Source organism: Polyodon spathula, chromosome 9 (assembly GCF_017654505.1).
Source record: "Polyodon spathula isolate WHYD16114869_AA chromosome 9, ASM1765450v1, whole genome shotgun sequence".
NCBI classification, from domain to species: domain Eukaryota; kingdom Metazoa; phylum Chordata; class Actinopteri; order Acipenseriformes; family Polyodontidae; genus Polyodon; species Polyodon spathula.
This window is the reverse complement of record NC_054542.1, coordinates 15,432,877-15,455,848: the sequence shown is the minus strand read 5'-3', so window position 1 is coordinate 15,455,848 and position 22,972 is coordinate 15,432,877. Positions and strand designations below refer to the sequence as shown.

General features: G+C 38.9%; 1 protein-coding gene across 2 annotated transcripts in view; it reads right to left on the bottom strand.

Moving 5' to 3' along the window:
* Nucleotides 1-5,416: 5,416 nt before the first annotated feature.
* Nucleotides 5,417-22,972, bottom strand: part of ilk (integrin-linked kinase) — a 98,416-nt gene continuing 80,860 nt past the window's right edge. For both annotated transcript variants that reach the window (XM_041258754.1, XM_041258755.1), the window contains exons 12-13: nucleotides 10,939-11,069; nucleotides 5,417-6,536 (exon numbers count right to left, since the gene is read on the bottom strand). In XM_041258754.1, coding sequence (XP_041114688.1) covers nucleotides 6,387-6,536; nucleotides 10,939-11,069 — 281 coding nt within the window. In that variant the 3' untranslated portion in view covers nucleotides 5,417-6,386. The remainder of the gene's footprint in view (nucleotides 6,537-10,938; nucleotides 11,070-22,972) is intronic.

Below are 22,972 nucleotides of genomic sequence, written 5' to 3'. Positions count from 1 at the left end.
ACATAAGAAACAATCTTGAAGCCCAGGTGTTAAACCTGGACAAAGAAAATGAAACCGAATCAATATGGGTCAGAAAAACGGACAAAAATTAAAAGGGCATAATAATAGGAGCATGCTATAGACCGCCAGATTCAGACGGTGAGCACAATAATCTGTTATACAACAACATGGTCTCATTTGAAGTGTTTTTTAAAACCCCAAAAGTAATGACTAAAGCTAAGGTTTACAATTTTAGAAAAGCAAACTATGAAGGTATGAAACAGAGACTAACAGAAGTAGATTGGAGTAAAATAGAGAAAACACCCACAGAAGAAGGATGGTTGTTCTTCAAAAATGTAGTACTAGAGGCGCAATATAATTACATCCCTAAAGTAGACAAATCTAAATGTAAAACTAAATTGCCAAAATGGTTTAATAGATCAATTAAAAAAAATATTCAGCGAAAAAAGGCACTTTACAGAGCATTAAAAAAGGACCAAAAAGAAAGTACGCAGAAAGAGTACACAGAACTGCAAACGCAAGTCAAAAAGGAAGTTAGAAGGGCCAAGAGAGAAATAGAAATGAGCATTGCTAAGGGAGCTAAAACCAATTCCAAAATGTTTTTCCAATATTACAACAGCAAGCGAACATTCAAAGAGGAGATTAAATGTTTAAGAGATACAAATGGCAAAATCGTAGATGAATAAAAGAAAAATAGCAAATATATTAAATGATTACTTTTCACAAGTTTTTACAAAGGAAGATACTGACAACATGCCCCACATGTCATCCAGTTCCTATCCAGTTTTAAATAACTTTAGCATAACTGAGGCAGAAGTGTTAAAGGGACTAGGAGCTCTTAAAATAAACAAATCCCCTGGGCCGGATGAGATCCTCCCAGTAGTACTCAAAGAAATGAAAGAAGTAATTTACAAACCACTAACCAAGATCATGCAGCAGTCTCTTGACACAGGGGTGGTACCGACAGACTGGAAAATTGCAAATGTAATACCGATCCACAAAAAGGGAAATAAAACTGAACCAGGTAACTACAGACCAGTAAGCCTGACTTCTATTATATGCAAACTTATGGAAACTATAATAAGATCCAAAATGGAAAATTACCTATATGGTAACAGGGTCCTGGGAGACAGTCAGCATGGTTTTAGGAAAGGGAGATCGTGTCTAACTAACTTGCTTGATTTTTTGGAGGATGCAACATCGATAATGGATAATTGCAAAGCATATGACATGGTTTATTTAGATTTCCAGAAAGCTTTTGACAAAGTCCCGCACAAAAGATTAATTCTCAAACTGAACGCAGTTGGGATTCAAGGAAACACATGTACATGGATTAGGGAGTGCTTAACATGTAGAAAACAGAAAGTACTGATTAGAGGAGAAACCTCAGAATGGAGTGTGGTAACCAGCGGTGTACCACAGGGATCAGTATTAGGTCCTCTGCTATTCCTAATCTACATTAATGATTTAGATTCTGGTATAGTAAGCAAACTTGTTAAATTTGCAGACGACACAAAAGTAGGAGGAGTGGCAAACACTGTTGCAGCAGCAAAGGTCATTCAAAATGATCTAGACAAGATTCAGAATTGGGCAGACACATGGCAAATGACATTTAATAGAGAAAAGTGTAAGGTACTGCACGCAGGAAATAAAAATGTACATTATAAATATCATATGGGAGATACTGAAATTGGAGAAGGAATCTATAAAAAAGACCTAGGAGTTTTTGGTGACTCAGAAATGTCTTCATCTAGACAATGTGGGGAAGCTATAAAAAAAGGCTAACAAGATGCTCGGATACTTTGTGAAAAGTGTTGAATTTAAATCAAGGGAAGTAATTTTAAAACTGTACAATGCACTAGTAAGACCTCATATTGAATATTGTGTGCAGTTCTGGTCACCTCGCTAGAAAAAAGATATTGCTGCTCTAGAAAGAGTGCAAAGAAGAGCGACCAGAATTATTTCAGGCTTAAAAGGCATGTCATATGCAGACAGGCTGAAAGAATTGAATCTGTTCAGTCTTGAACAAAGAAGACTACGTGGCGACCTAATTCAAGCATTCAAAATTCTAAAAGGTATTGACAGTGTCGACCCAAGGGACTTTTTCAGCCTGAAAAAAGAAACAAGGACCAGGGGTCACAAATGGAGATTAGACAAAGGGGCATTCAGAACAGAAAATAGGAGGCACTTTTTTACACAGAGAATTGTGAGGGTCTGGAATCAACTCCCCAGTAATGTTGTTGAAACTGACACTCTAGGATCCTTCAAGAAGCTGCTTGATGAGATTCTGGGATCAATAAGCTACTAACAACCAAACGAGCAAGATGGGCCGAATGGCCTCCTCTCGTTTGTAAACTTTCTTATGTTCTTATGTTCTTATATTACTAAAACATTTTAATTTTGATGAAAGATTGACAACATTTTGAAGTGTAAAACCTTTTTTTTTATTACTTATTTTTTAAATTTAGTAATCGGCAATTATTTTGTATTATTCTCTCCCAATTTGGCATATCCAATTATTTTTTAGGCTCAGCTCATTGCTACCACCACCGCGCTGACTCAGGAGTGGCAAAGACGAGCACACGCTGTCCTCTGAAGTGTGTGCCATCACACTGCAGAATCACCGTGCAGCCACCTCAGAGCTACAGCTCAGGGCAGCTTAAAAGCAAGCCTGCAAGCCCCCGGCCAGACTACAGGGGATCGCTGGTGTGGGGTGAACCGTGGACACCCTGGCCTACCTAAGCCCCCACCCCCCGGGCAGTGCTTGGCTAATTGTACGCTTCCACCTGGGAACTCCTGTCTACAGTTGGCAATAGAATTGTCTGGACTCGAACTGGCGACCTCCAGGTATAGGACGCATACTGCAAACACTCAGAGTGCCTTTACCAGATGCACCACTTGGGAGCCTAAAGTGTAAAACCTTTTAATATACAATAAATAAATATTTGTTATCAACTACATCTGATTAACAATGCCATTTTTACAGGCAGAAAAAAGTTCACAAGCATTTAACACTAGGTCTAGTATAAAGAGATATATAAGTTACAGTGTAACTGAACACTTTGCATCGCACACATATTTTACAGATTGAAAATAAATAAATAAAAAAGAAAGTGTTGTGTGAACACATTACCATACTATCTGGCAAATAAAATGACCAGATAAAAAATGTTGATCAATGTAGTTAACCCCCCTTTTAATCAAACTGCTTGCCGTGCCTTCCCTTTGCCTTACCTATCCACTTTTTCTACTTCTTCCCTACAACACTGGTGCTATGTGGCGAGAGCATCTGGCGTAAGCATTTGGCTAGGTTTATAGCCATTCTTCAGTCTCTAAGGGTAGCCCGGCTGACAACTAACTAAACTCAATATTTGGGATTTTTAATGGTGAATGGAAGGGTGAGACCTGTTCTCACCAAAATCCAGGCTTTGGGCGATACTGCGATCCCCAAAACCAAGACTCAGATTAGATCACTATTGGCATTAGCCGGTTATTATATTATATATATTATACATATACCACACCCCACTCAAGTGGTTTAACACAATGAAGGACAGCAATGCTTGATAACTCGGTGGTATCTGGCATTGCAACCCTTCATGTACCTCATGGTACACCGTGCTGGGAAAGACTCAAAATGGAAAAGATAGATTCAGCCGAGTGTGCCTTCGGCTCCACTCTGAGTGGTGGGATATGTGATAGAAATACTTGGTTGTAAATCTCCCTCTGACCTGTGAGAGCGCTAAGCAGCGAGTACAGAGTTCCCTGGACGAGCTGGCCTGACAGTTCTTTCACAGGGTTCAAAGGAAGTCGACCAGCTAGGAAGAGGGTGAGACTCCGTTGCAGTAACGCACTGACCTGGAAATAAAATGACGTGGCAGCCGCAGATTAGTCGTTTACCAGATTAGAGTCATTTAAAGGCGACAGAGAATCGCAATATGCTCCTTCACATTGGATTGAATTGCTAGAACCGAGAAGGACTGTGAGAGACCTGTAAACAAAAAGTGTATCGTGAGTGTTGTGTTTTGTTTGTTTATAATTATATTGTACGTTACTAGACAGGTAATAGTTTCAGGAGCTGTCGCCAAGGGCCAGCACTAAACCGGAACAGCACTTCACTATTGTCACAAATATAAACTTGTCACCCACCATGAGCACTACTGCACGCACCCAGGATTGTTGAGTGTTTGTATTATTGTAGAGCGGATATTGTTTATTTACCCCATGCAGTACACATTGCCGTGTATTGCCGGGGGATTATTTTTTGGTCGGCAGACCTGGAATAAAAAAATAAATAATTACTTTCCAAACTGGATTACAAGGCTCTGTCTGTTTAATTACCACGCTGCATCACTCAAGCACCTGTTTCCACTCAGCCACAGGTCTGTATCATTGTGGCAGTGAAATGGTTAATTTCTACTGGACAACACCTATAATGGAAATTGAGTGTAAGAATATAGCTATTGAGTTATTATCTGAAATGTTCTCAGAGATAATAGACAGGGCAGTGGTGGAAGTTTTGCTAAATTATTTCCACAAAAGTGTTCATTTTTCTTGTATGATACCTGATAAAGATGTATACAAAGTTTGGAAGTTTGACAGCCAAAGGCAGATGCTCATAAATATATCATTTGGGCTTTGAGAGACACTGGTTTATGCAGATGATGCACAATTATTGTATTACTATAGATTATAAACTATACACGCTACCTGGCCAAACTAATTAGAGAATGGCCTTAACTGCCCACAGTGCAGAGCTCTGTTATAGTATTTTTTATCTGATCTTTTTGTACATCCAGTGCTCAAAGAATACTACAGACATTTGCAGAGCTTTTTGAGATGTTATAGTAATAAAATAATGACTTGGATCGCATTGAGGAGTTATAAAACAAGTGATCAGGAGAGGACTTATCAGTGTCTATAAAGAGGTATGTGAAAAATACAGGTAACAAGGGGTGGGGCTTGGCTGGAGATACAGTACTGAGTGTCCTTTTGTGATTCAATACCTTTTAAACCTGTTTTACTCTGGAAAAAAAAAAAAAATTAAACAGCGCGTGTGAAAATAAATTGGACCTGACAAGTGCTGAATAAATGGACTGCAAAGGGTTAAGTGACTTGCTCAGGGTCACACAGTGAGTCAGTCAGTGGCAAAAGTGGGATTTGAACTGGTGACCTTGTTAGAGCCCTGGACTTTAACCCCTGGACCACACTACCTCCTAAAGTGTAAGATCAGAATAGATTGTCAAAGAAAGAGTTCTGCAAATAAATATATTTATGTTTAATTCAGTTAATAATTTCTTTGGTTAGACTAAGACAATAAAGTAGAACTGGGGTAGTAACATTTCATTATTTCACTGTAATCCTAAATATTATAAAAAAAAAATAAAAAAATAAAAAACGACAAAAGATTCCAGACTATTTTCCAATATAGCAATATGCAATGTTTAATAAGGCAACCAAAAAGTGGTTTATTAACAAGAATGATCTCTTCCACAGTGATGCTGAAAAACAAGGCAACATATTGTGTAGGAATCGGTTTCTAGACACAGCTAAAATGTATATAAACTACATGGCCTCAAGGTTACAATGGAAATACATTTATTTAATAAAATATAAAATCCATACATTTGTATATGACATGCTTTGTTCAATTTTGCATCTGCAGGTAGCAGACAGACAGGTTAGGTAAGGGCACATGAGAACAAAAAGACAGGAGAATAACAGTGTGAAAAAAAACCCATTAACTGAAGATATAAAACCGAGCACCAGAGGCCAAAGGAAGCAACCTGCATTTATTACTTTCTTTCAATTAGTTTGGACGTAATCTTCAAGTATTGATCTCCCCACTAACTCCAAAAATACTGATGTTTATTTTCAGAAAGCGCCTATCGCAGTGAACAAGTGTCAGACAATTCAAGATAGAGTACTCTGAGCCCATTTTAAAATCATGAATTACAGGAATACGATTTGACATAGGGGTACAGGCACTGTATAGGCTATTTCTGTTCACAATAACTGTATCTGAGTGATGGTGGAAGACAGCAGTGGTATAAGTTATCCCTGTTGCTAGGCTGTTGGCTTGATTCAGTTCCACTATGTATGACATAATGGTAAGCCTTTTAACTTATATTGCCCAGTGGCAGATTTGAGTTAGTTTTCTAGGTTATTCCAGTCAGGCAAAGGGCTTGAGTAAGGGATAACTTAAGGTCTGATCTGTTTCATTACTGGAATTACAACAAACACGACAGATAATAGCATAATGGTATGTTTAGAGCAACAGAAGTGAGGCAGAGCTGCTGGCTGAAGCGAGGTTATCGTGGCTTGCATTGGGTGCAGTAGTGAGTTAAGGCAGCACTAGTTTGTGCAGGGATCATCAATTGTGCCAGTTACTTGTCCTGCATCTTCTCCAGAATGGGGACGATCATATCGAATTTGGGCCGCTTGGCCGGGTCCTCATTCATGCAGATCTTCATCAACTTGCAAATGTGGGGCGAAATGCCGGGGGGGATGGTAGGCCTCAGACCCTCAAGAGCAACCTGACAACAATACACAGCAAATCTGTGAAAATTATACCCAAAGCCACTCAGGTACACACTTACTATTGTTGTCTATTAACAGCAATTTTAAACTAAATTAAAATGTACTTACAATCCTATTTTAAAAATGGCCAAAATGTTATCATAACAGGAACTCTAAATGTAGCACCCTCAAAGGAGCTAGGAGCTCTTAAAATAAACAAATCCCCTGGGCTGGATGAGATCCTCCCAGTAGTACTCAAAGAAATGAAAGAAGTAATTTACAAACCACTAACCAAGATCATGCAGCAGTCTCTTGACACAGGGGAGGTACCGACAGACTGGAACATTGCAAACGTAATACCGATCCACAAAAAGGGAAACAAAACTGAACCAGGTAACTACAGACCAGTAAGCCTGACTTCTATTATGTGCAAACTTATGGAAACTATAATAAGATCCAAAATGGAAAATTACCTATATGGTAACAGGGTCCTGGGAGACAGTCAACATGGTTTTAGGAAAGGGAGATCGTGTCTAACTAACTTGCTTGATTTTTTGGAGGATGCAACATTGCTAATGGATAATTGCAAAGCATATGACATGGTTTATTTAGATTTCCAGAAAGCTTTTGACAAAGTCCCGCACAAAAGATTAATTCTCAAACTGAACGCAGTTGGAATTCAAGGAAACACATGTACATGGATTAGGGAGTGGTTAACATGTAGAAAACAGAAAGTACTGATTAGAGGAAAAACCTCAGAATGGAGTGTGGTAACCAGCGGTGTACCACAGGGATCAGTATTAGGTCCTCTGCTATTCCTAATCTACACTAATGATTTAGATTCTGGTATAGTAAGCAAACTTGTTAAATTTGCAGACGACACAAAAGTAGGAGGAGTGGCAAACACTGTTGCAGCAGCAAAGGTCATTCAAAATGATCTAGACAAGATTCAGAACTGGGCAGACACATGGCAAATGACATTTAATAGAGAAAAGTGTAAGGTACTGCACTCAGGAAATAAAAATGTACATTATAAATATCATATGGGAGATACTGAAATTGGAGAAGGAATCTATGAAAAAGACCTAGGAGTTTTTGTTGACTCAGAAATGTCTTCATCTAGACAATGTGGGGAAGCTATAAAAAAGGCTAACAAGATGCTTGGACACATTGTGAAAAGTGTTGAATTTAAATCAAGGGAAGTAATGTTAAAACTGTACAAAACTGTGAATGGCCTCCTCCTGTTTGTAAACTTTCTTATAAGAACATAAGAAAGTTTACAAACGAGAGGAGGCCATTTGGCCCATCTTGCTCGTTTGGTTGTTAGTAGCTTATTGATCCCAAAATCTCATCAAGCAGATTCTTGAAGGATCCCAGGGTGTCAGCTTCAACAACATTACTGGGGAGTTGATTCCAGACCCTCACAATTCTCTGTGTAAAAAAGTGCCTCCTATTTTCTGTTCTGAATGCCCCTTTTTCTAAACTCCATTTGTGACCCCTGGTCCTTGTTTCTTTTTTCAGGCTGAAAAAGTCCCTTGGGTCGACACTGTCAATACCTTTTAGAATTTTGAATGCTTGAATTAGGTCGCCACGTAGTCTTCTTTGTTCAAGACTGAACAGATTCAATTCTTTTAGCCTGTCTGCATATGACATGCCTTTTAAGCCCGGAATAATTCTGGTCGCTCTTCTTTGCACTCTTTCTAGAGCAGCAATATCTTTTTTGTAGCGAGGTGACCAGAACTGAACACAATATTCAAGATGAGGTCTTACTAGTGCATTGTACAGTTTTAACATTACTTCCCTTGATTTAAATTCAACACTTTTCACAATGTATCCGAGCATCTTGTTAGCCTTTTTTATAGCTTCCCCACATTGTCTAGATGAAGACATTTCTGAGTCAACAAAAACTCCTAGGTCTTTTTCATAGATTCCTTCTCCAATTTCAATATCTCCCATATGATATTTATTATGTACATTTTTATTTCCTGCGTGCAGTACCTTACACTTTTCTCTATTAAATGTCATTTGCCATGTGTCTGCCCAGTTCTGAATCTTGTCTAGATCATTTTGAATGACCTTTGCTGCTGCAACAGTGTTTGCCACTCCTCCTACTTTTGTGTCGTCTGCAAATTTAACAAGTTTGCTTACTATACCAGAATCTAAATCATTAATGTAGATTAGGAATAGCAGAGGACCTAATACTGATCCCTGTGGTACACCGCTGGTTACCACACTCCATTCTGAGGTTTTTCCTCTAATCAGTACTTTCTGTTTTCTACATGTTAACCACTCCCTAATCCATGTACATGTGTTTCCTTGAATCCCAACTGCGTTCAGTTTGAGAATTAATCTTTTGTGCGGGACTTTGTCAAAAGCTTTCTGGAAATCTAAATAAACCATGTCATATGCTTTGCAATTATCCATTATGGATGTTGCATCCTCAAAAAAATCAAGCAAGTTAGTTAGGCACGATCTCCCTTTCCTAAAACCATGCTGACTGTCTCCCAGTACCCTGTTACCATATAGGTAATTTTCCATTTTGGATCTTATTATAGTTTCCATAAGTTTGCATATAATAGAAGTCAGGCTTACTGGTCTGTAGTTACCTGGTTCAGTTTTGTTTCCCTTTTTGTGGATCGGTATTACGTTTGCAATTTTCCAGTCTGTCGGTACCACCCCTGTGTCAAGAGACTGCTGCATGATCTTGGTTAGCGGTTTGTAAATTACTTCTTTCATTTCTTTGAGTACTACTGGGAGGATCTCATCCGGCCCAGGGGATTTGTTTATTTTAAGAGCTCCTAGTCCCTTTAACACTTCTGCCTCAGTTATGCTAAAGGTATTTAAAACTGGATAGGAACTGGATGACATGTGGGGCATGTTGTCAGTATCTTCCTTTGTAAAAACTTGTGAAAAGTAATCATTTAACGTATTTGCTATTTTTTTTTCTTCCTCTACGATTTTGCCATTTGTATCTCTTAAACATTTAATCTCCTCTTTGAATGTTCTCTTGCTGTTGTAATATTGGAAAAACATTTTGGAATTGGTTTTAGCTCCCTTAGCAATGTTTATTTCTATTTCTCTCTTGGCCTTTCTAACTTTGGTTAGAAAGGCCAAGAGAGTCCTTTTTTAATGCTCTGTAAAGTGCCTTTTTTCGCTGAATATTTTTTTTAATTGATCTATTAAACCATTTTGGCAATTTAGTTTTACATTTAGATTTGTCTACTTTAGGGATATAATTGTTTTGTGCCTCTAGTACTACATTTTTGAAGAACAACCATCCTTCTTCTGTGGGTGTTTTCTCTATTTTACTCCAATCTACTTCTGTTAGTCTCTGTTTCATACCTTCATAGTTTGCTTTTCTAAAATTGTAAACCTTAGCTTTAGTCATTTCTTTTGGGGATTTAAAAAACACATATGTTCTTATGTTCTCACAGGCAGAGGTGGGACGTGAACCCGGGATCTCCCGCTAACGGAGATCGTTACAATACTATTATAAATGCAAAGACCAGCAGTGAACACAGTATAACTGTACATTAAAGAATCAGAGTAAGTCACCTACTATATTACAAATGCAAATGTGAAAACAGCACTTACAGTATTGCTACCAGTTACTGCATATACAGTTACATAGATGATCACATTACTCTACAGCCCAAACCAAATAACATAACCACTGTCTGAAAGGAAATGAGACCTGAGGCACCCATGATAGCATTTTTACGTTCAGTAGATCAAAGATCAGAGTTTTAACTCACATTGAATTATGTTTGGAAAAGATAAACAAAATAAACTCATTACCTTACTGCAATGTGCTTATTTTTAAAGCTAGTTCCAGTACATTACAGTACAGCACACTATTAACTTTTTATTCCAGTCACCTCTAGTACAGTCCCAAAGCAGCAGTTTGCTTCTCACAAAGCACCCCCTCATTCTCACCCCGCTGCCAATGCACTGCCATAGGATGCAAGCTGCCTGAATGAAACACAACTTAACTGCGAATCCAAGTTGCTTCCACCAAAGAAACTTTTTTTTGGCCAACTGTGACTTAATTTTGAGCAAATACTGTATGCTAGTTTTAGGTTAGGTAAAAAAAAAAAAAAAAAAAAAAAAAAAAGCACATTGCAGTAAGGAAATTCATGTGTTTATTTTGTTTATTTTTTCCAAACATAATTCAGTGTGAGTTAAAACTCTGTCCACGCCTGGCAGTCAATGCCCCCTTTCAGCCTTTTAACAACATTGGGAAGCCCATCTTTTGTTTTGTTAGGTTTTATTGTAGTTCTAATCCCAATACATAAAAATATTAATATCAGTTCATATTCCCTCCAAAATATTTTTGATCTACTGAACATAAAAATGCTATCAGGGGTGCCGCAGGTCTCATATCCTTTCAGACAATTCTGTACAGAAACCCCAACCTACCTTCATCCCAATCTCCATGTTGGACAGATCTGCAAAGGGAACCTCGCGAGTCACCAACTCCCACAACAGCACTGCAAAGCTCCACATGTCAGCGGAGCGGCGGTTAATATCCTCCGGCTTCTTCTGCAGAGCTGCCAAGGAAAGAGGGCAAAATACACAACACACGTTGGTTGGGAGGGGGAGTGGGGCAGGAAGTTAGTTTTACCCCACTCCACTGCAAACAGCAATGTTAATACAGCTATGGCCAAAAGTTTTGCATCACCCTAAAGAACTAACTAATTTTGCTTCATAAAGTCGAATAAAACCTGGTGAATAATGTTACGTTAACATATTGAATTACATACAGCTTTCATATACATTTCAAAATGTAACATGAAATACTGTACTACTATTATGGCTTCTGGTAGACTTGCAATATAATTTCATAGTTTCTTTGATTACATGATGTTATATATAATATATATATATATATATATATATATATATATATATATATATATATATATATATATATATATATAATATATATATAAAAATAATCAGAGGGTTTAAGATCAATTACGTTTTGAAGACAGGTATCGACATATCAATGTTTATGTAGTCATAGCTGTATTATTTCGTAATGTGGTCAGTCAATAAAATTAAAGCATTATTACCACCAATAATAATAATAATAATAATAATAATAATAATAATTAAAAATTGTTTTTCTTTTCAGAGGGCATACCTTTAGTCTAGGTTATCAAAAAAAAAAAAAGTTCACCCAGCACCCCTCAGATGGCAAATGTTCTTCTGGTAAATTTGCAATTTTAAATCTAAACATATAACACTAAATCACCTCTCAGCAGATGAACCAGCACGATGCACAGTAAATATTCTCTAAGCGGAATCACCTCTCAGCAGATGAACCAGCACAATGCACAGTAAATATTCTCTAAGCGGAATCACCTCTCAGCAGATGAACCAGCACGATGCACAGTAAATATTCTCTAAGCAGAATCACCTCTCAGCAGATGAACCAGCACGATGCACAGTAAATATTCTCTAAGAGGAATCACCTCTCAGCAGATGAACCAGCACGATGCACAGTAAATATTCTCTAAGAGGAATCACCTCTCAGCAGATGAACCAGCACGATGCATAGTAAACTTGGCAGAGAAGAGTAGCAGCAGAGACAGTGGCTGTTTCAACTGGAGCTGTTAATTTACTTAAAGGAAACTACTGTACATAAAATGAATGTGCATTTAGCCTAATGGAAACAGGCTTCATTTGCATATCATAAGCAGACAGGCTAAAAGAACTGAATCTATTCAGTCTTGAACAAAGAAGACTACGCGGCAACCTAATTCAAGCATTCAAAATTCTAAGGGGTATTGACAATGACAACCCAAGGTACTTTTTCGACGTGAAAAAAGAAACAAGGACCAGAAATGGAGATTAGACAAAGGGGCATTCAGAACAGAAAACAGGAGGCACATTATTACACAGAGAATCGTGAGGGTCTGGAAGCAACTCCCCAGTAATGTTGTTGAAGCTGACACCCTGGGATCCTTCAAGAAGCTGCTTGATGAGATTCTGGGATCAATAAGCTACTAACAACCAAACAAGCAAGATGGGCCGAATGCAACTCAAGATCCCAAAGAGACAGCACCAGAGTTTCTATTAAGAGCCATGGATCTAAAAGGGTACTATTTACATCGCAGGAGAACAATTCCCACATTAAATATTACCCTTGCTACCGTTTTTACTGGACTGAAGAAAGACAACAGTTGCGGTGTAATGCTGCCCTACCTCCAAGATGTTACAATTGCTGATGGTGTTGTTTGAAAAATTAAAGATGGACACAAGTAGACAAACGGAAAAGCAAAACAAAATTAGGCAAGACTGCACATAGCAGAGCTGTGGGACAACGCAGTGCAGCAGACCTCAACAGATAAAATACCTGGGACTAAGCCACAACCCACACCATCAGGGAAAAAGATATCAAAAGACCCCAACTTAATTGCTGAGATTGCTGAACTAAAAAGCAGTCTTTCTGAAATAAGCCATAAAAAGATAAAATCACAGCTATTAAAAATGCCTGCACGTGAGGAGGAGACGTCCTTAGCCATGCCAGATAAGACGTGAATGCCCCAACTGCTAGATGGGGAATAAAGGAGACACGCGTTCCACAGTATATTGATACCTACGGTATATCATGAAACCAAAATCCTACGATACCTAATAATTGGGGTAAAATAAAAATACAGACGTGTCGCGGTTTTTCAATACAGTGTTTTTTTTGAGCTTTTAAAACAAAACTCTAACTGTGAGCTTTAAAAACAATACGAACAAGCTTACTCATTTCCGCTATTTTGGATTTCAGACAGCAATTTAGTTGAAGGCAAAATCTCGAACATGTTTTAAAGAAGTGAATAACAAAGGAGGAAATGCCACCAATTTATTAAACATCTTCCAGATCGCCACCACAATCTCTTTGCTGAAGTTTACTTTTGCAGTAGTTTCTTTGCTATAGGTATTACTTAAAATAACTCCCAGCAGAGATTACAAATAAAACAGGAATGCTAGAAGCTGATCAAAAGGGACTTCATTGTTGCCTGTTTATTTTGTCATTACAGTGCATTTGCTAGAAGCTACAAAAATATAATTTGCAGAGTTTTTAGTAAAGCAGTTCTTTTCCAGAAATATTTTTTTTTTTTATCTGCTGAACTTATTTTATTAAATTAAATTAGAGATGCCAATTGCTATATTTTTTTTTTGCCTGTATGTTTTCTTCTTGATTAATGCACTGCAGTGCATGCATTGCTATCTGTGCATGCTGCTGTGTAATGCCTAGCTGGTATTGTGTACGCTGTTCACAGAAAAATCTCAAGCATTCCTGCGCCTCGCTCATGATTTAGCCAATGTATCTTTTTTTTTTTGTCACACGATTTCTATTGGTAGCCGTACTGTAAGAGCCGAACGATGGCTACCCTTGCTACCCCCCCCCCCCCCCCCCCTTATTTTCCTTTCATGCGGTGTTCTAAGAAATCGTTGCCTCCACTAATATTAATAGTTTATGGTTTGCATTTACATGGACCAATCAGAATCCAGAGTACTTTTGGATAGCAACCACTGCCGGTTACCTGTTAAAATAAAACCCTTGGCCCCACGAATGGGGAGAAAATAAAAAAAAAAAAAAAAAGAAAGGAGACACACAACACAGACGGGAGACAGCAGCTAGAAAATTTAGTGAATAACTGTTCGGATTTTGTTCTGTCAATTTGTATTCCAAGAATCTCAAGAGCCCGTATATGATGTAGAACAGTTCAATGTATGCTTCTATGAATTCCTTTGTGGATATTAGTTCAAATTATTGTTTTCTGTAACAAACACACTTGTATTTTTTGTAGAACCTGTGGCGTAGCCACGGGTGGGCCTGGGTGATGCCATATGGATATCTTTCCAAACATGCACACACTTCTTAGCATTCTGCTTACACTCCCAACGACCACCTGCTCTGTAGAAAGGCTCGTCTCAACTGTGAAAAGGTTAAAAAACGCTGCTCAGGCCTCGATGCTGACAGGTCGCCGAATACTCTCTCTCGCCTGTCTTTTGAAACAGACCTATGTGATTCTTTGTTTTTTGACTGTGAATACCATTTTTAAAAGCAAGCCACGACACCTTTTGCTGTAAAAGAATGAAGCAGAAGAGACTGAGTAGCCTACTGTTCTTTACTGACTTTAATTAAATTTTACAAATATGCTAGATACAATTCAATATTACTGTGTTCTTTCTGGTTTGCTGTCGCTTGCTTAATTGCAGATTGATGTATTTTATGTGTATTTAAATGCATTTAATACATGTGATAGATTCCAGGTTTTAATGGACTTATTCATTATCGTTTTTCAATGTAAATGGTTTGATTTTACGTCATAGCTCCTAGATATTGCCCGTCCGTAATAATTTGCGGCCCACCCAAACTTATATTCCTAGCTACACCACTGAGTAGAACTGTTTAATGTAGGCTCGAAACAGGAATTTGATATTACAGATAAAAGCCTACTTTGAGACCACCACAAAAGGACTGTCATCTGCTGGAAAATAATAAACGCTGGGATTCTTCATCTGCTTGAAGAGGATTTCATCATTGTTCCAGTTAATTCATCGTATTTCTACATGGAGCTAAAAATTCTCACTGTATCTGGACCTGCTCACTGTATTCTGTGTTGGGGACCATCTGTGACTCTTGGCCTGGCTGGAGCTGTGAAGTCATCGGCTGCTGTTAAACTTGCTTCAGACAGAGAGACAGAAGTGATCGCTTGCCATGGGTTGCATGAGTTAACCTTTTTTTTTTTTTTTTTTGAAGTTGAGATTTTTTGTATATAGAGTTAAAGTTAGTTAACTAAAGGTGCTTTCACACAGAGGAGTTATAATAAGAACATAAGAACATAAGAAAGTTTACAAACGAGAGGAGGCCATTCGGCCCATCTTGCTCGTTTGGTTGTTAGTAGCTTATTGATCCCAAAATCTCATCAAGCAGCTTCTTGAAGGATCCCAGGGTGTCAGCTTCAACAACATTACTGGGGAGTTGATTCCAGACCCTCACAATTCTCTGTGTAAAAAAGTGTCTCCTATTTTCTGTTCTGAATGCCCCTTTTTCTAAACTCCATTTGTGACCCCTGGTCCTTGTTTCTTTTTTCAGGCTGAAAAAGTCCCTTGGGTCGACACTGTCAATACCTTTTAGAATTTTGAATGCTTGAATTAGGTCGCCACGTAGTCTTCTTTGTTCAAGACTGAACAGATTCAATTCTTTTAGCCTGTCTGCATATGACATGCCTTTTAAGCCCGGAATAATTCTGGTCGCTCTTCTTTGCACTCTTTCCGAGCAGCAATATCTTTTTTTATAGCGAGGTGACCAGAACTGCACACAATATTCAAGATGAGGTCTTACTAGTGCATTGTACAGTTTTAACATTACTTCCCTTGATTTAAATTCAACACTTTTCACAATGTATCCGAGCATCTTGTTAGCCTTTTTTATAGCTTCCCCACATTGTCTAGATGAAGACATTTTCTGAGTCAACAAAAACTCCTAGGTCTTTTTCATAGATTCCTTCTCCAATTTCAGTATCTCCCATATGATATTTATAATGTACATTTTTATTTCCTGCATGCAGTACCTTACACTTTTCTCTATTAAATGTCATTTGCCATGTGTCTGCCCAGTTCTGAATCTTGTCTAGATCATTTTGCATGATCTTGGTTAGTGGTTTGTAAATTACTTCTTTCATTTCTTTGAGTACTACTGGGAGGATCTCATCTGGCCCAGGGGATTTGTTTATTTTAAGAGCTCCTAGTCCCTTTAACACTTCTGCCTCAGTTATGCTAAAGTTATTTAAAACTGGATAGGAACTGGATGACATGTGGGGCATGTTGTCAGTATCTTCCTTTGTAAAAACTTGTGAAAAGTAATCATTTAATATATTTGCTATTTTTTTCTTCATCTACGATTTTGCCATTTGTATCTCTTAAACATTTAATCTCCTCTTTGAATGTTCGCTTGCTGTTGTAATATTGGAAAAACATTTTGGAATTGGTTTTAGCCCCCTTAGCAATGTTCATTTCTATTTCTCTCTTGGCCTTTCTAACTTCCTTTTTGACTTGCATTTGCAGTTCTGTGTACTCTTTCTGCGTACTTTCTTTTTGGTCCTTTTTTAATGCTCTGTAAAGTGCCTTTTTTCGCTGAATATTTTTTTTAATTGATCTATTAAACCATTTTGGCAATTTAGTTTTACATTTAGATTTGTCTACTTTAGGGATATAATTGTTTTGCGCCTCTAGTACTACATTTTTGAAGAACAACCATCCTTCTTCTGTGGGTGTTTTCTCTATTTTACTCCAATCTACTTCTGTTAGTCTCTGTTTCATACCTTCATAGTTTGCTTTTCTAAAATTGTAAACCTTACCTTTAGTCATTATTTTTGGGGATTTAAAAAACACTTCAAATGAGACCATGTTGTGGTCTGAGTTTACCAGTGGTTCTCTGACCTCTGTTTTAGTTATTCTATCTTCGTTATTTGAAAAGACTAAATCAAGGCATGCCTCCCCTCTAGTGGGTGCCTTGACAAATTGTGTTAGGAAGCAGTCATTTGTCATTTCCACCATTTCTATTTCATCCTTTGCGCTACCCACCGGGTTTTCCCATTTTATTTGGGGGAAGTTGAAATCCCCCATTAGTATGGCTTCTCCTTTGCTACACGCATTTCTAATGTCATTGTATAACAGATATGGACAGATATAACATAATGATATAACATAATGGCTCAGAACTGCCACTGAAGTGGCTTATAGGTCAGTGTAAATTGCCTATACCGCCACAGAACCGTCATATTATATCTCTAAACCAGCTTGCGAGGTGGTTCAGCAAAGGCACTGAACCGTCATAACTGCCTGTGTGAAAGGCTGTACCGCCACTGAAACGCTATAGTGGGTGTGGTTTAAAAGTCAACATGCACGTCACTTTAGCGTAGATAGGTAAGGGGCGTGCATGCAGTGCTGAGGCACAGCCATGGAACCTCATAAAATGCTTTCTTTTTAAAGTCTGCAAGTTCTGGCGTGTGCGCTAAAGAGAGACAGTATGCTGCCACGTTTGTAGCCTACTTTACCGTTTCAGCTTGAATGCCTTTACGTAAAATGACACTGGCTCAACTCCATTGTCGGTTTTTATACACAAATAAGATTACTTGATTTGAATAACGTCATGAACGATACAAGCAACTTCTTACACTACTTGGTTTGATTAAATGACTAGTACTCAACAAAATATGAAAGCTGAACATTCATTTCAACAAAGAACAAAATGACAACATTTTAATGAAAAAAAATTATAGTCTACTTCAATAGGAACATTATTAGCCTGTTATATTATATTAAACCAAAACAACTAGTAAATATAAAGGCTTCCAAGAAAACATGGTTTAATCATCACAAATAATCGCTAATACAGCTCGATACATTTCTTATAATTAGTTAATGGGCAACTTAAGTGGACAGAGCATAATCTTACGCTGAAGTTTTAGTGCACTGATCTGTGTTAGATACAGCTGAGGAGCTATAGGCCAATTTGTGGGTTTTTGAACCTTAGCAAAGGTCAAAGGTCATGGGTAATCACATTTTTTATAGAGCATGTATGACTTCTTATATGTGTTCCATATAAACCATGACTATTTGTGATCCTTGAGGTGCAAGGAGCCAGTTTTTAGCTTGACCTTTTGGAGAGGTCAAAGAACACGGGTGATGACATTTTTCATAGTGCACATGTGTCTTCCTATACGTGTTCCATTATAACTATGACCCCATCGCCACGCCCTAGGAGATAAAATTTAAAAGTTAATTCTAATATGTCCGCCAAACCATGTGACCAATCGCTTTCGATTTTAGTGGTTATTACTTTATTATGGCCCGCACAACTGTGCCAACATTGAAGAGCATACGTGCAATGATCAATATAGCCGCCAAACCATGTGACCAAAACACGTAATTTTGAAATCGACAGTACTTCACATTACCCTCTACTATCATACTCCATTTCATGTCTCTAGTCTATTGCAGTATGCTGTGTTTATTAGGCTTCCAAGTCAAAGGCTGGGAAGCCTATTGTTATTGTTAAGATTTTTTTATTTATTTTTTTCTTCCCAAAACTTTAAAAACTGCTGCTGCTTCAAAGCTGTGTGACTGATCAGGTTCTGACTTGGCAGGTAACAAGCTGGATACATTGGCTGTCAGACGCTGAAAATTTTTTGCTGCTGCGTCATTGCAATTGGTGCTGTGACGCATTTTTCTATAAAACCTTTCGAAATCTTCTTGGGAACTGGTGAAGCGATTGATCTGAAACTTGGCATATATCATCAGTATCCAAACCCGCATCACGTTTGAGAAGCAGAAGTTGCTGCGATAAATTTTAATTTCAAAATGGCTGCCATAAATCTTATCAAAAGCGCTGCTATTTGAAAACTGTTGTTTCACCAACAAACTCCAAATATAGTAGTTATTGTCCCAGTAACAATGGAATACAAATATGTCAAAATGGTTGTTTTATAAAACAAGATGACCGCCAGGTGTATGTTTATGTCTAAAATTTCAAACTGCCTCAATTGACAAACTGTTTACTTGACTAACTTTAAACTTCACAAGCATCATCCTTGACACTGTAGCAATACAACTGACTTTTAAGAAACTCTCGTTAAACAAGATGGCTGCCTGATGCATTTTTGAAAAAAAAAAACTTTCAAAATCTTCTTCTGTGGAACAGTTGAAGTTTTAAACTCGGCACATTGAGCACTAAACACGCTTAAACGGGTACTGATACGGGGGCTTGGGAGCCGTAAAACTGGCAGTTCTAGTTATTCTTCTTATTCTGCCAAAAACTTGTTGCAGTCATGAAAACGCATACGCAGGTAGATGCCTATGTGTGGACAACCAGACTGGCGTCTACGAGTGGAAAAAGTTCAGTTTGGCTACTAGGCTAGATCTCGTGAAAATATTGGTCAACTTTCAAAACTCTTGTCGACAACTGACTTAAGATGGAGATCTGACAATGTCCGCATATAGCGCATGAATGACCTATAAAAAGAAAACATTGAAAAAAAAAAAACAATTGGACAGTTGGTTTGCTCGCCGAGTTAGACTTGCGCAAAATATTCAAAGATCTTCTTGTCTGAAACCGAGGTGTTGATCGGCACCAAAATTGTCACTTTTGCTCAGGACAAGGTTTTCTAAGTTTTGTAAAATCCCCGCTTTTTGTTAAAAAACATGGCTGCAGCGAGCAAAATAACAATTTCACGAGTGCTATATTTACATATATTAAAGCATAAATCCATACTGCAATAGACTACAGACATGAAACTGTGTATGGTAGTAGAGGGTAATGAGAAGTACTGTCAATTTCAAAATGGCGTGTTTTGGTCACATGGTTTGGCGGCCATACTGATAATTTAAAAACGACTTATGACCCATAACAATACAGTGTTATTCAAATAGTGTTATAATGGAACACATATAGGAAGTCATATGTGCTCTATGAAAAAATGTCATCACCCGCAACCTTTGACCTCTCTAAAAGATCAAACTAAAAAATGGCTCCTTGCGCCTCAGGAATCACAGATAGTCATGGGTCATATGGAAGACATACAGGAAGTCATATTTTCTTATTAAAAATATGTCATTACCCATGACCTTTGACCTCTGCCAAGGGTCAAAAATGAACATTTCTGGTAAAAACCAAGACCTTAAGGAGCACAGATACGGCAATCATTTATATTGAACGCGTATAGGAAGTCAAATGTGCGCTATAAAAAAAATGTCATTAACCTTTGACCTCTGCTAATGTTCAAAACCCACAAACTGGCCTATAGCTCCTCAGCTGTATTTAACACTGATCAATGCACTTAAACTTCAGCATAAGATTATGGTCTGTATACGAAACAAATTAAGTTCCCCATTAACTAATTATAGGAAACATAAAGAGCTGTATTAGCGATTATTAGTGATGATTGAACCATGTTTTCTTGGAAGCCTTTATAGTTGCTAGCAAGTTTTATTTTATGTATTTGAGTATTGGGTTTTGATTTGTCTGCTTAAAAATCGAAAGTGCTAGAAGTTTTCCCCCTTTATTTCTAAAGCTACTTTGAGGTTTAGCTTTCTTTAACAGGGAGAGAAGCCCTGTACAGTTATTTAATTATTTATTTTTAGAACGGGGTCTCCCCCTGTCCGATCCTGTGTTATTTTGTATTTGTGTATTATGTATTTGTTGTATTTATTTAAAAGACGTCGAGAGCATTGTGTGTGTATGTGTGTTTTGGCAGCTCGTCCCCTGCCAGTGTAATAATTTAAATAAACTATGCAGATTGTGGCCGAGGGGTAGTAATTATGAGCTAGTTAAACCCCTTGGCCACGATATAAAAAGCCTGCAGCTCTCAATGTTCCGGGTGGGTGTGTACAGAGGAGTGTACAGGAGGGAGAGAGGAGAGAAAACAATCTGAAATAACAGATTGTAGGAACAGTGACAGCAACTGCCGAGCCTGACCTAGGATCATATTATTATTTTGTGTTCATGATTTGTTTTGTTTTCTTTTGTGCTCTGTGAGCAGTGTTTTTTGTTCAAATATTAAATTTTTGTCTTTAATAAATGGCGCACCGCGCATATTTTTGCCCTGCAGTACCTTGTGCGTGTTATTCTTCCTGCATCTGGCCTGACGTCACCACTCAGCCATATCCTGTCACACATCGTTTCCACCGTGAGATTATAGTGCCTCCTGGTCCCAGGCCAGAAAAGGTTACTACACTGCAAAAAGGGTACTACAGTTTTTTCCATTTTTTTTTCTATTACTTGTGGAGTGAGGATGAAGAGGATGGGAAGGAAGTCGCAGCAGCGATGGGAGAGAGGTGAGAGGAGATGGTGGTCATGGGACCCCACCCGACTGGGAACCTATGGCAAAGTGCCCGCCCCTGTACTATTTATTTGTGTTTTATGTTGTATGTAGTGTGTTAATGTTGGTGTATACTCATTGGTACACGGGATATAATATGGGTTACAAGCACAAGTGTTTAAAATGTATATTTGTATTTAGGCACAGGAATTGCACAGCACTTCACATGCAGGTAAAATGTAATAATATGCAAGCACTTCATTAATTTACGTGCAGTTGTACCGAGACTCGGGATTGTGTGTTCGGGAGTGGAGAATGGGTGAGAGAGAGGATAGTTAAGTTAAAAATATAACAATTGCTACAGCGTGCTGGAAGTGCCAGCACAGTACTTGTTTAGCGTTCGTCCACTCGTTTTTCTGTCTGTTTAGTGTTAGTACATTTATTTTGGCTAAAGTGCCATGTCCTGTTTTGGTGTCAGTGTTTTTGTTACAACCTTTTTAATTTTCTGTCTGATTGATCATTAAAACTGCGCATCAGCGCCTTCCCCATTTCAAAACCTGTGTTCTGTGTTGGTTCCTGTTTCTGGTCTGATGTCACCCACTACAGCCGTCTTTGTGACATATGGCATCATCGTGAGATTACCAGCGCCGCCTAGACGCAGACCAGAGCTGGAACCGCAGTTTTGGGTTTTTTTGAAAAAAAAAAATTGTTTTTTTTGTGTGGGGGAAAAAAAATTTATAAAGAAATGGGGAGAAGAAGCAGGAGAGGAAAGCGGCAGCAATGAGAACAGGAGGAGGACACAGAGGAGTTCCACTTGAAGTCTAGGAGCTCAGGGCGATACAACCAGCTGTCGCCGGTGTGCCCCCTCTGCGAACAGGGGCATCACTTTTCTAGCTGTCCCTTCCGCAGTTATGAAGAGGAGGAACTAGTGCCCAGTCGGGGGGACCGTGAGCATCCAATGCCGAGTCGGGGACGGGGGACGGGGGGACGACTGAGTGTCCAGCACCCAGACAGGGGGACTGCGAGTGTCCAAGGGCCGAGAGGGAGCTGTTCCCACCTCCACCAGCAGAGGGAGAATGTCTGCTGGTTTCACCTCCACAGCCTGAGAGGCAGGAGCCTGAACGTCCTGGAGCATCCCCAGCCCAGGAGGGAGGAGACAGAGAAGATGCTGGACTGGGTGTTGGATTTGGGAACAACACTACTATCCAGTGCCCTTTGTGAACTTGGCAGCCCTGGTGATCAACTACTTGGCTGCCGATATGGGACTGCCCCAGCAGGTTGCATTCCAAGTAGGAGAAGCCATGCCTACCTGCATCCTCATTGGGCTGAAGGGAGACTACTTGCAGGTCCCATCTCCACCAGCGAAGGTAAAAAGGCCTGCTGGTTTTGCCACCAGAGCCAGAGGGGAAGGGGCCGTCTCCAGCGCCAGAGGGAGTGGAGCAGTCGCTGTGGTCTCCCACACCAGAGGGAGAGGTCCAACCGCTGTTTCCAGAGCAGGAGGGAGAGGCGCACCAGTCCCCTGCAAGTGAGGGAATGCGACACCAGTCCCCCTGTAACGAGGGTTGCTCCCACCTCCGTCGCAAGGAGAATATACACAGCTCCCACCTCTGTTGCCAGGAGCAGAG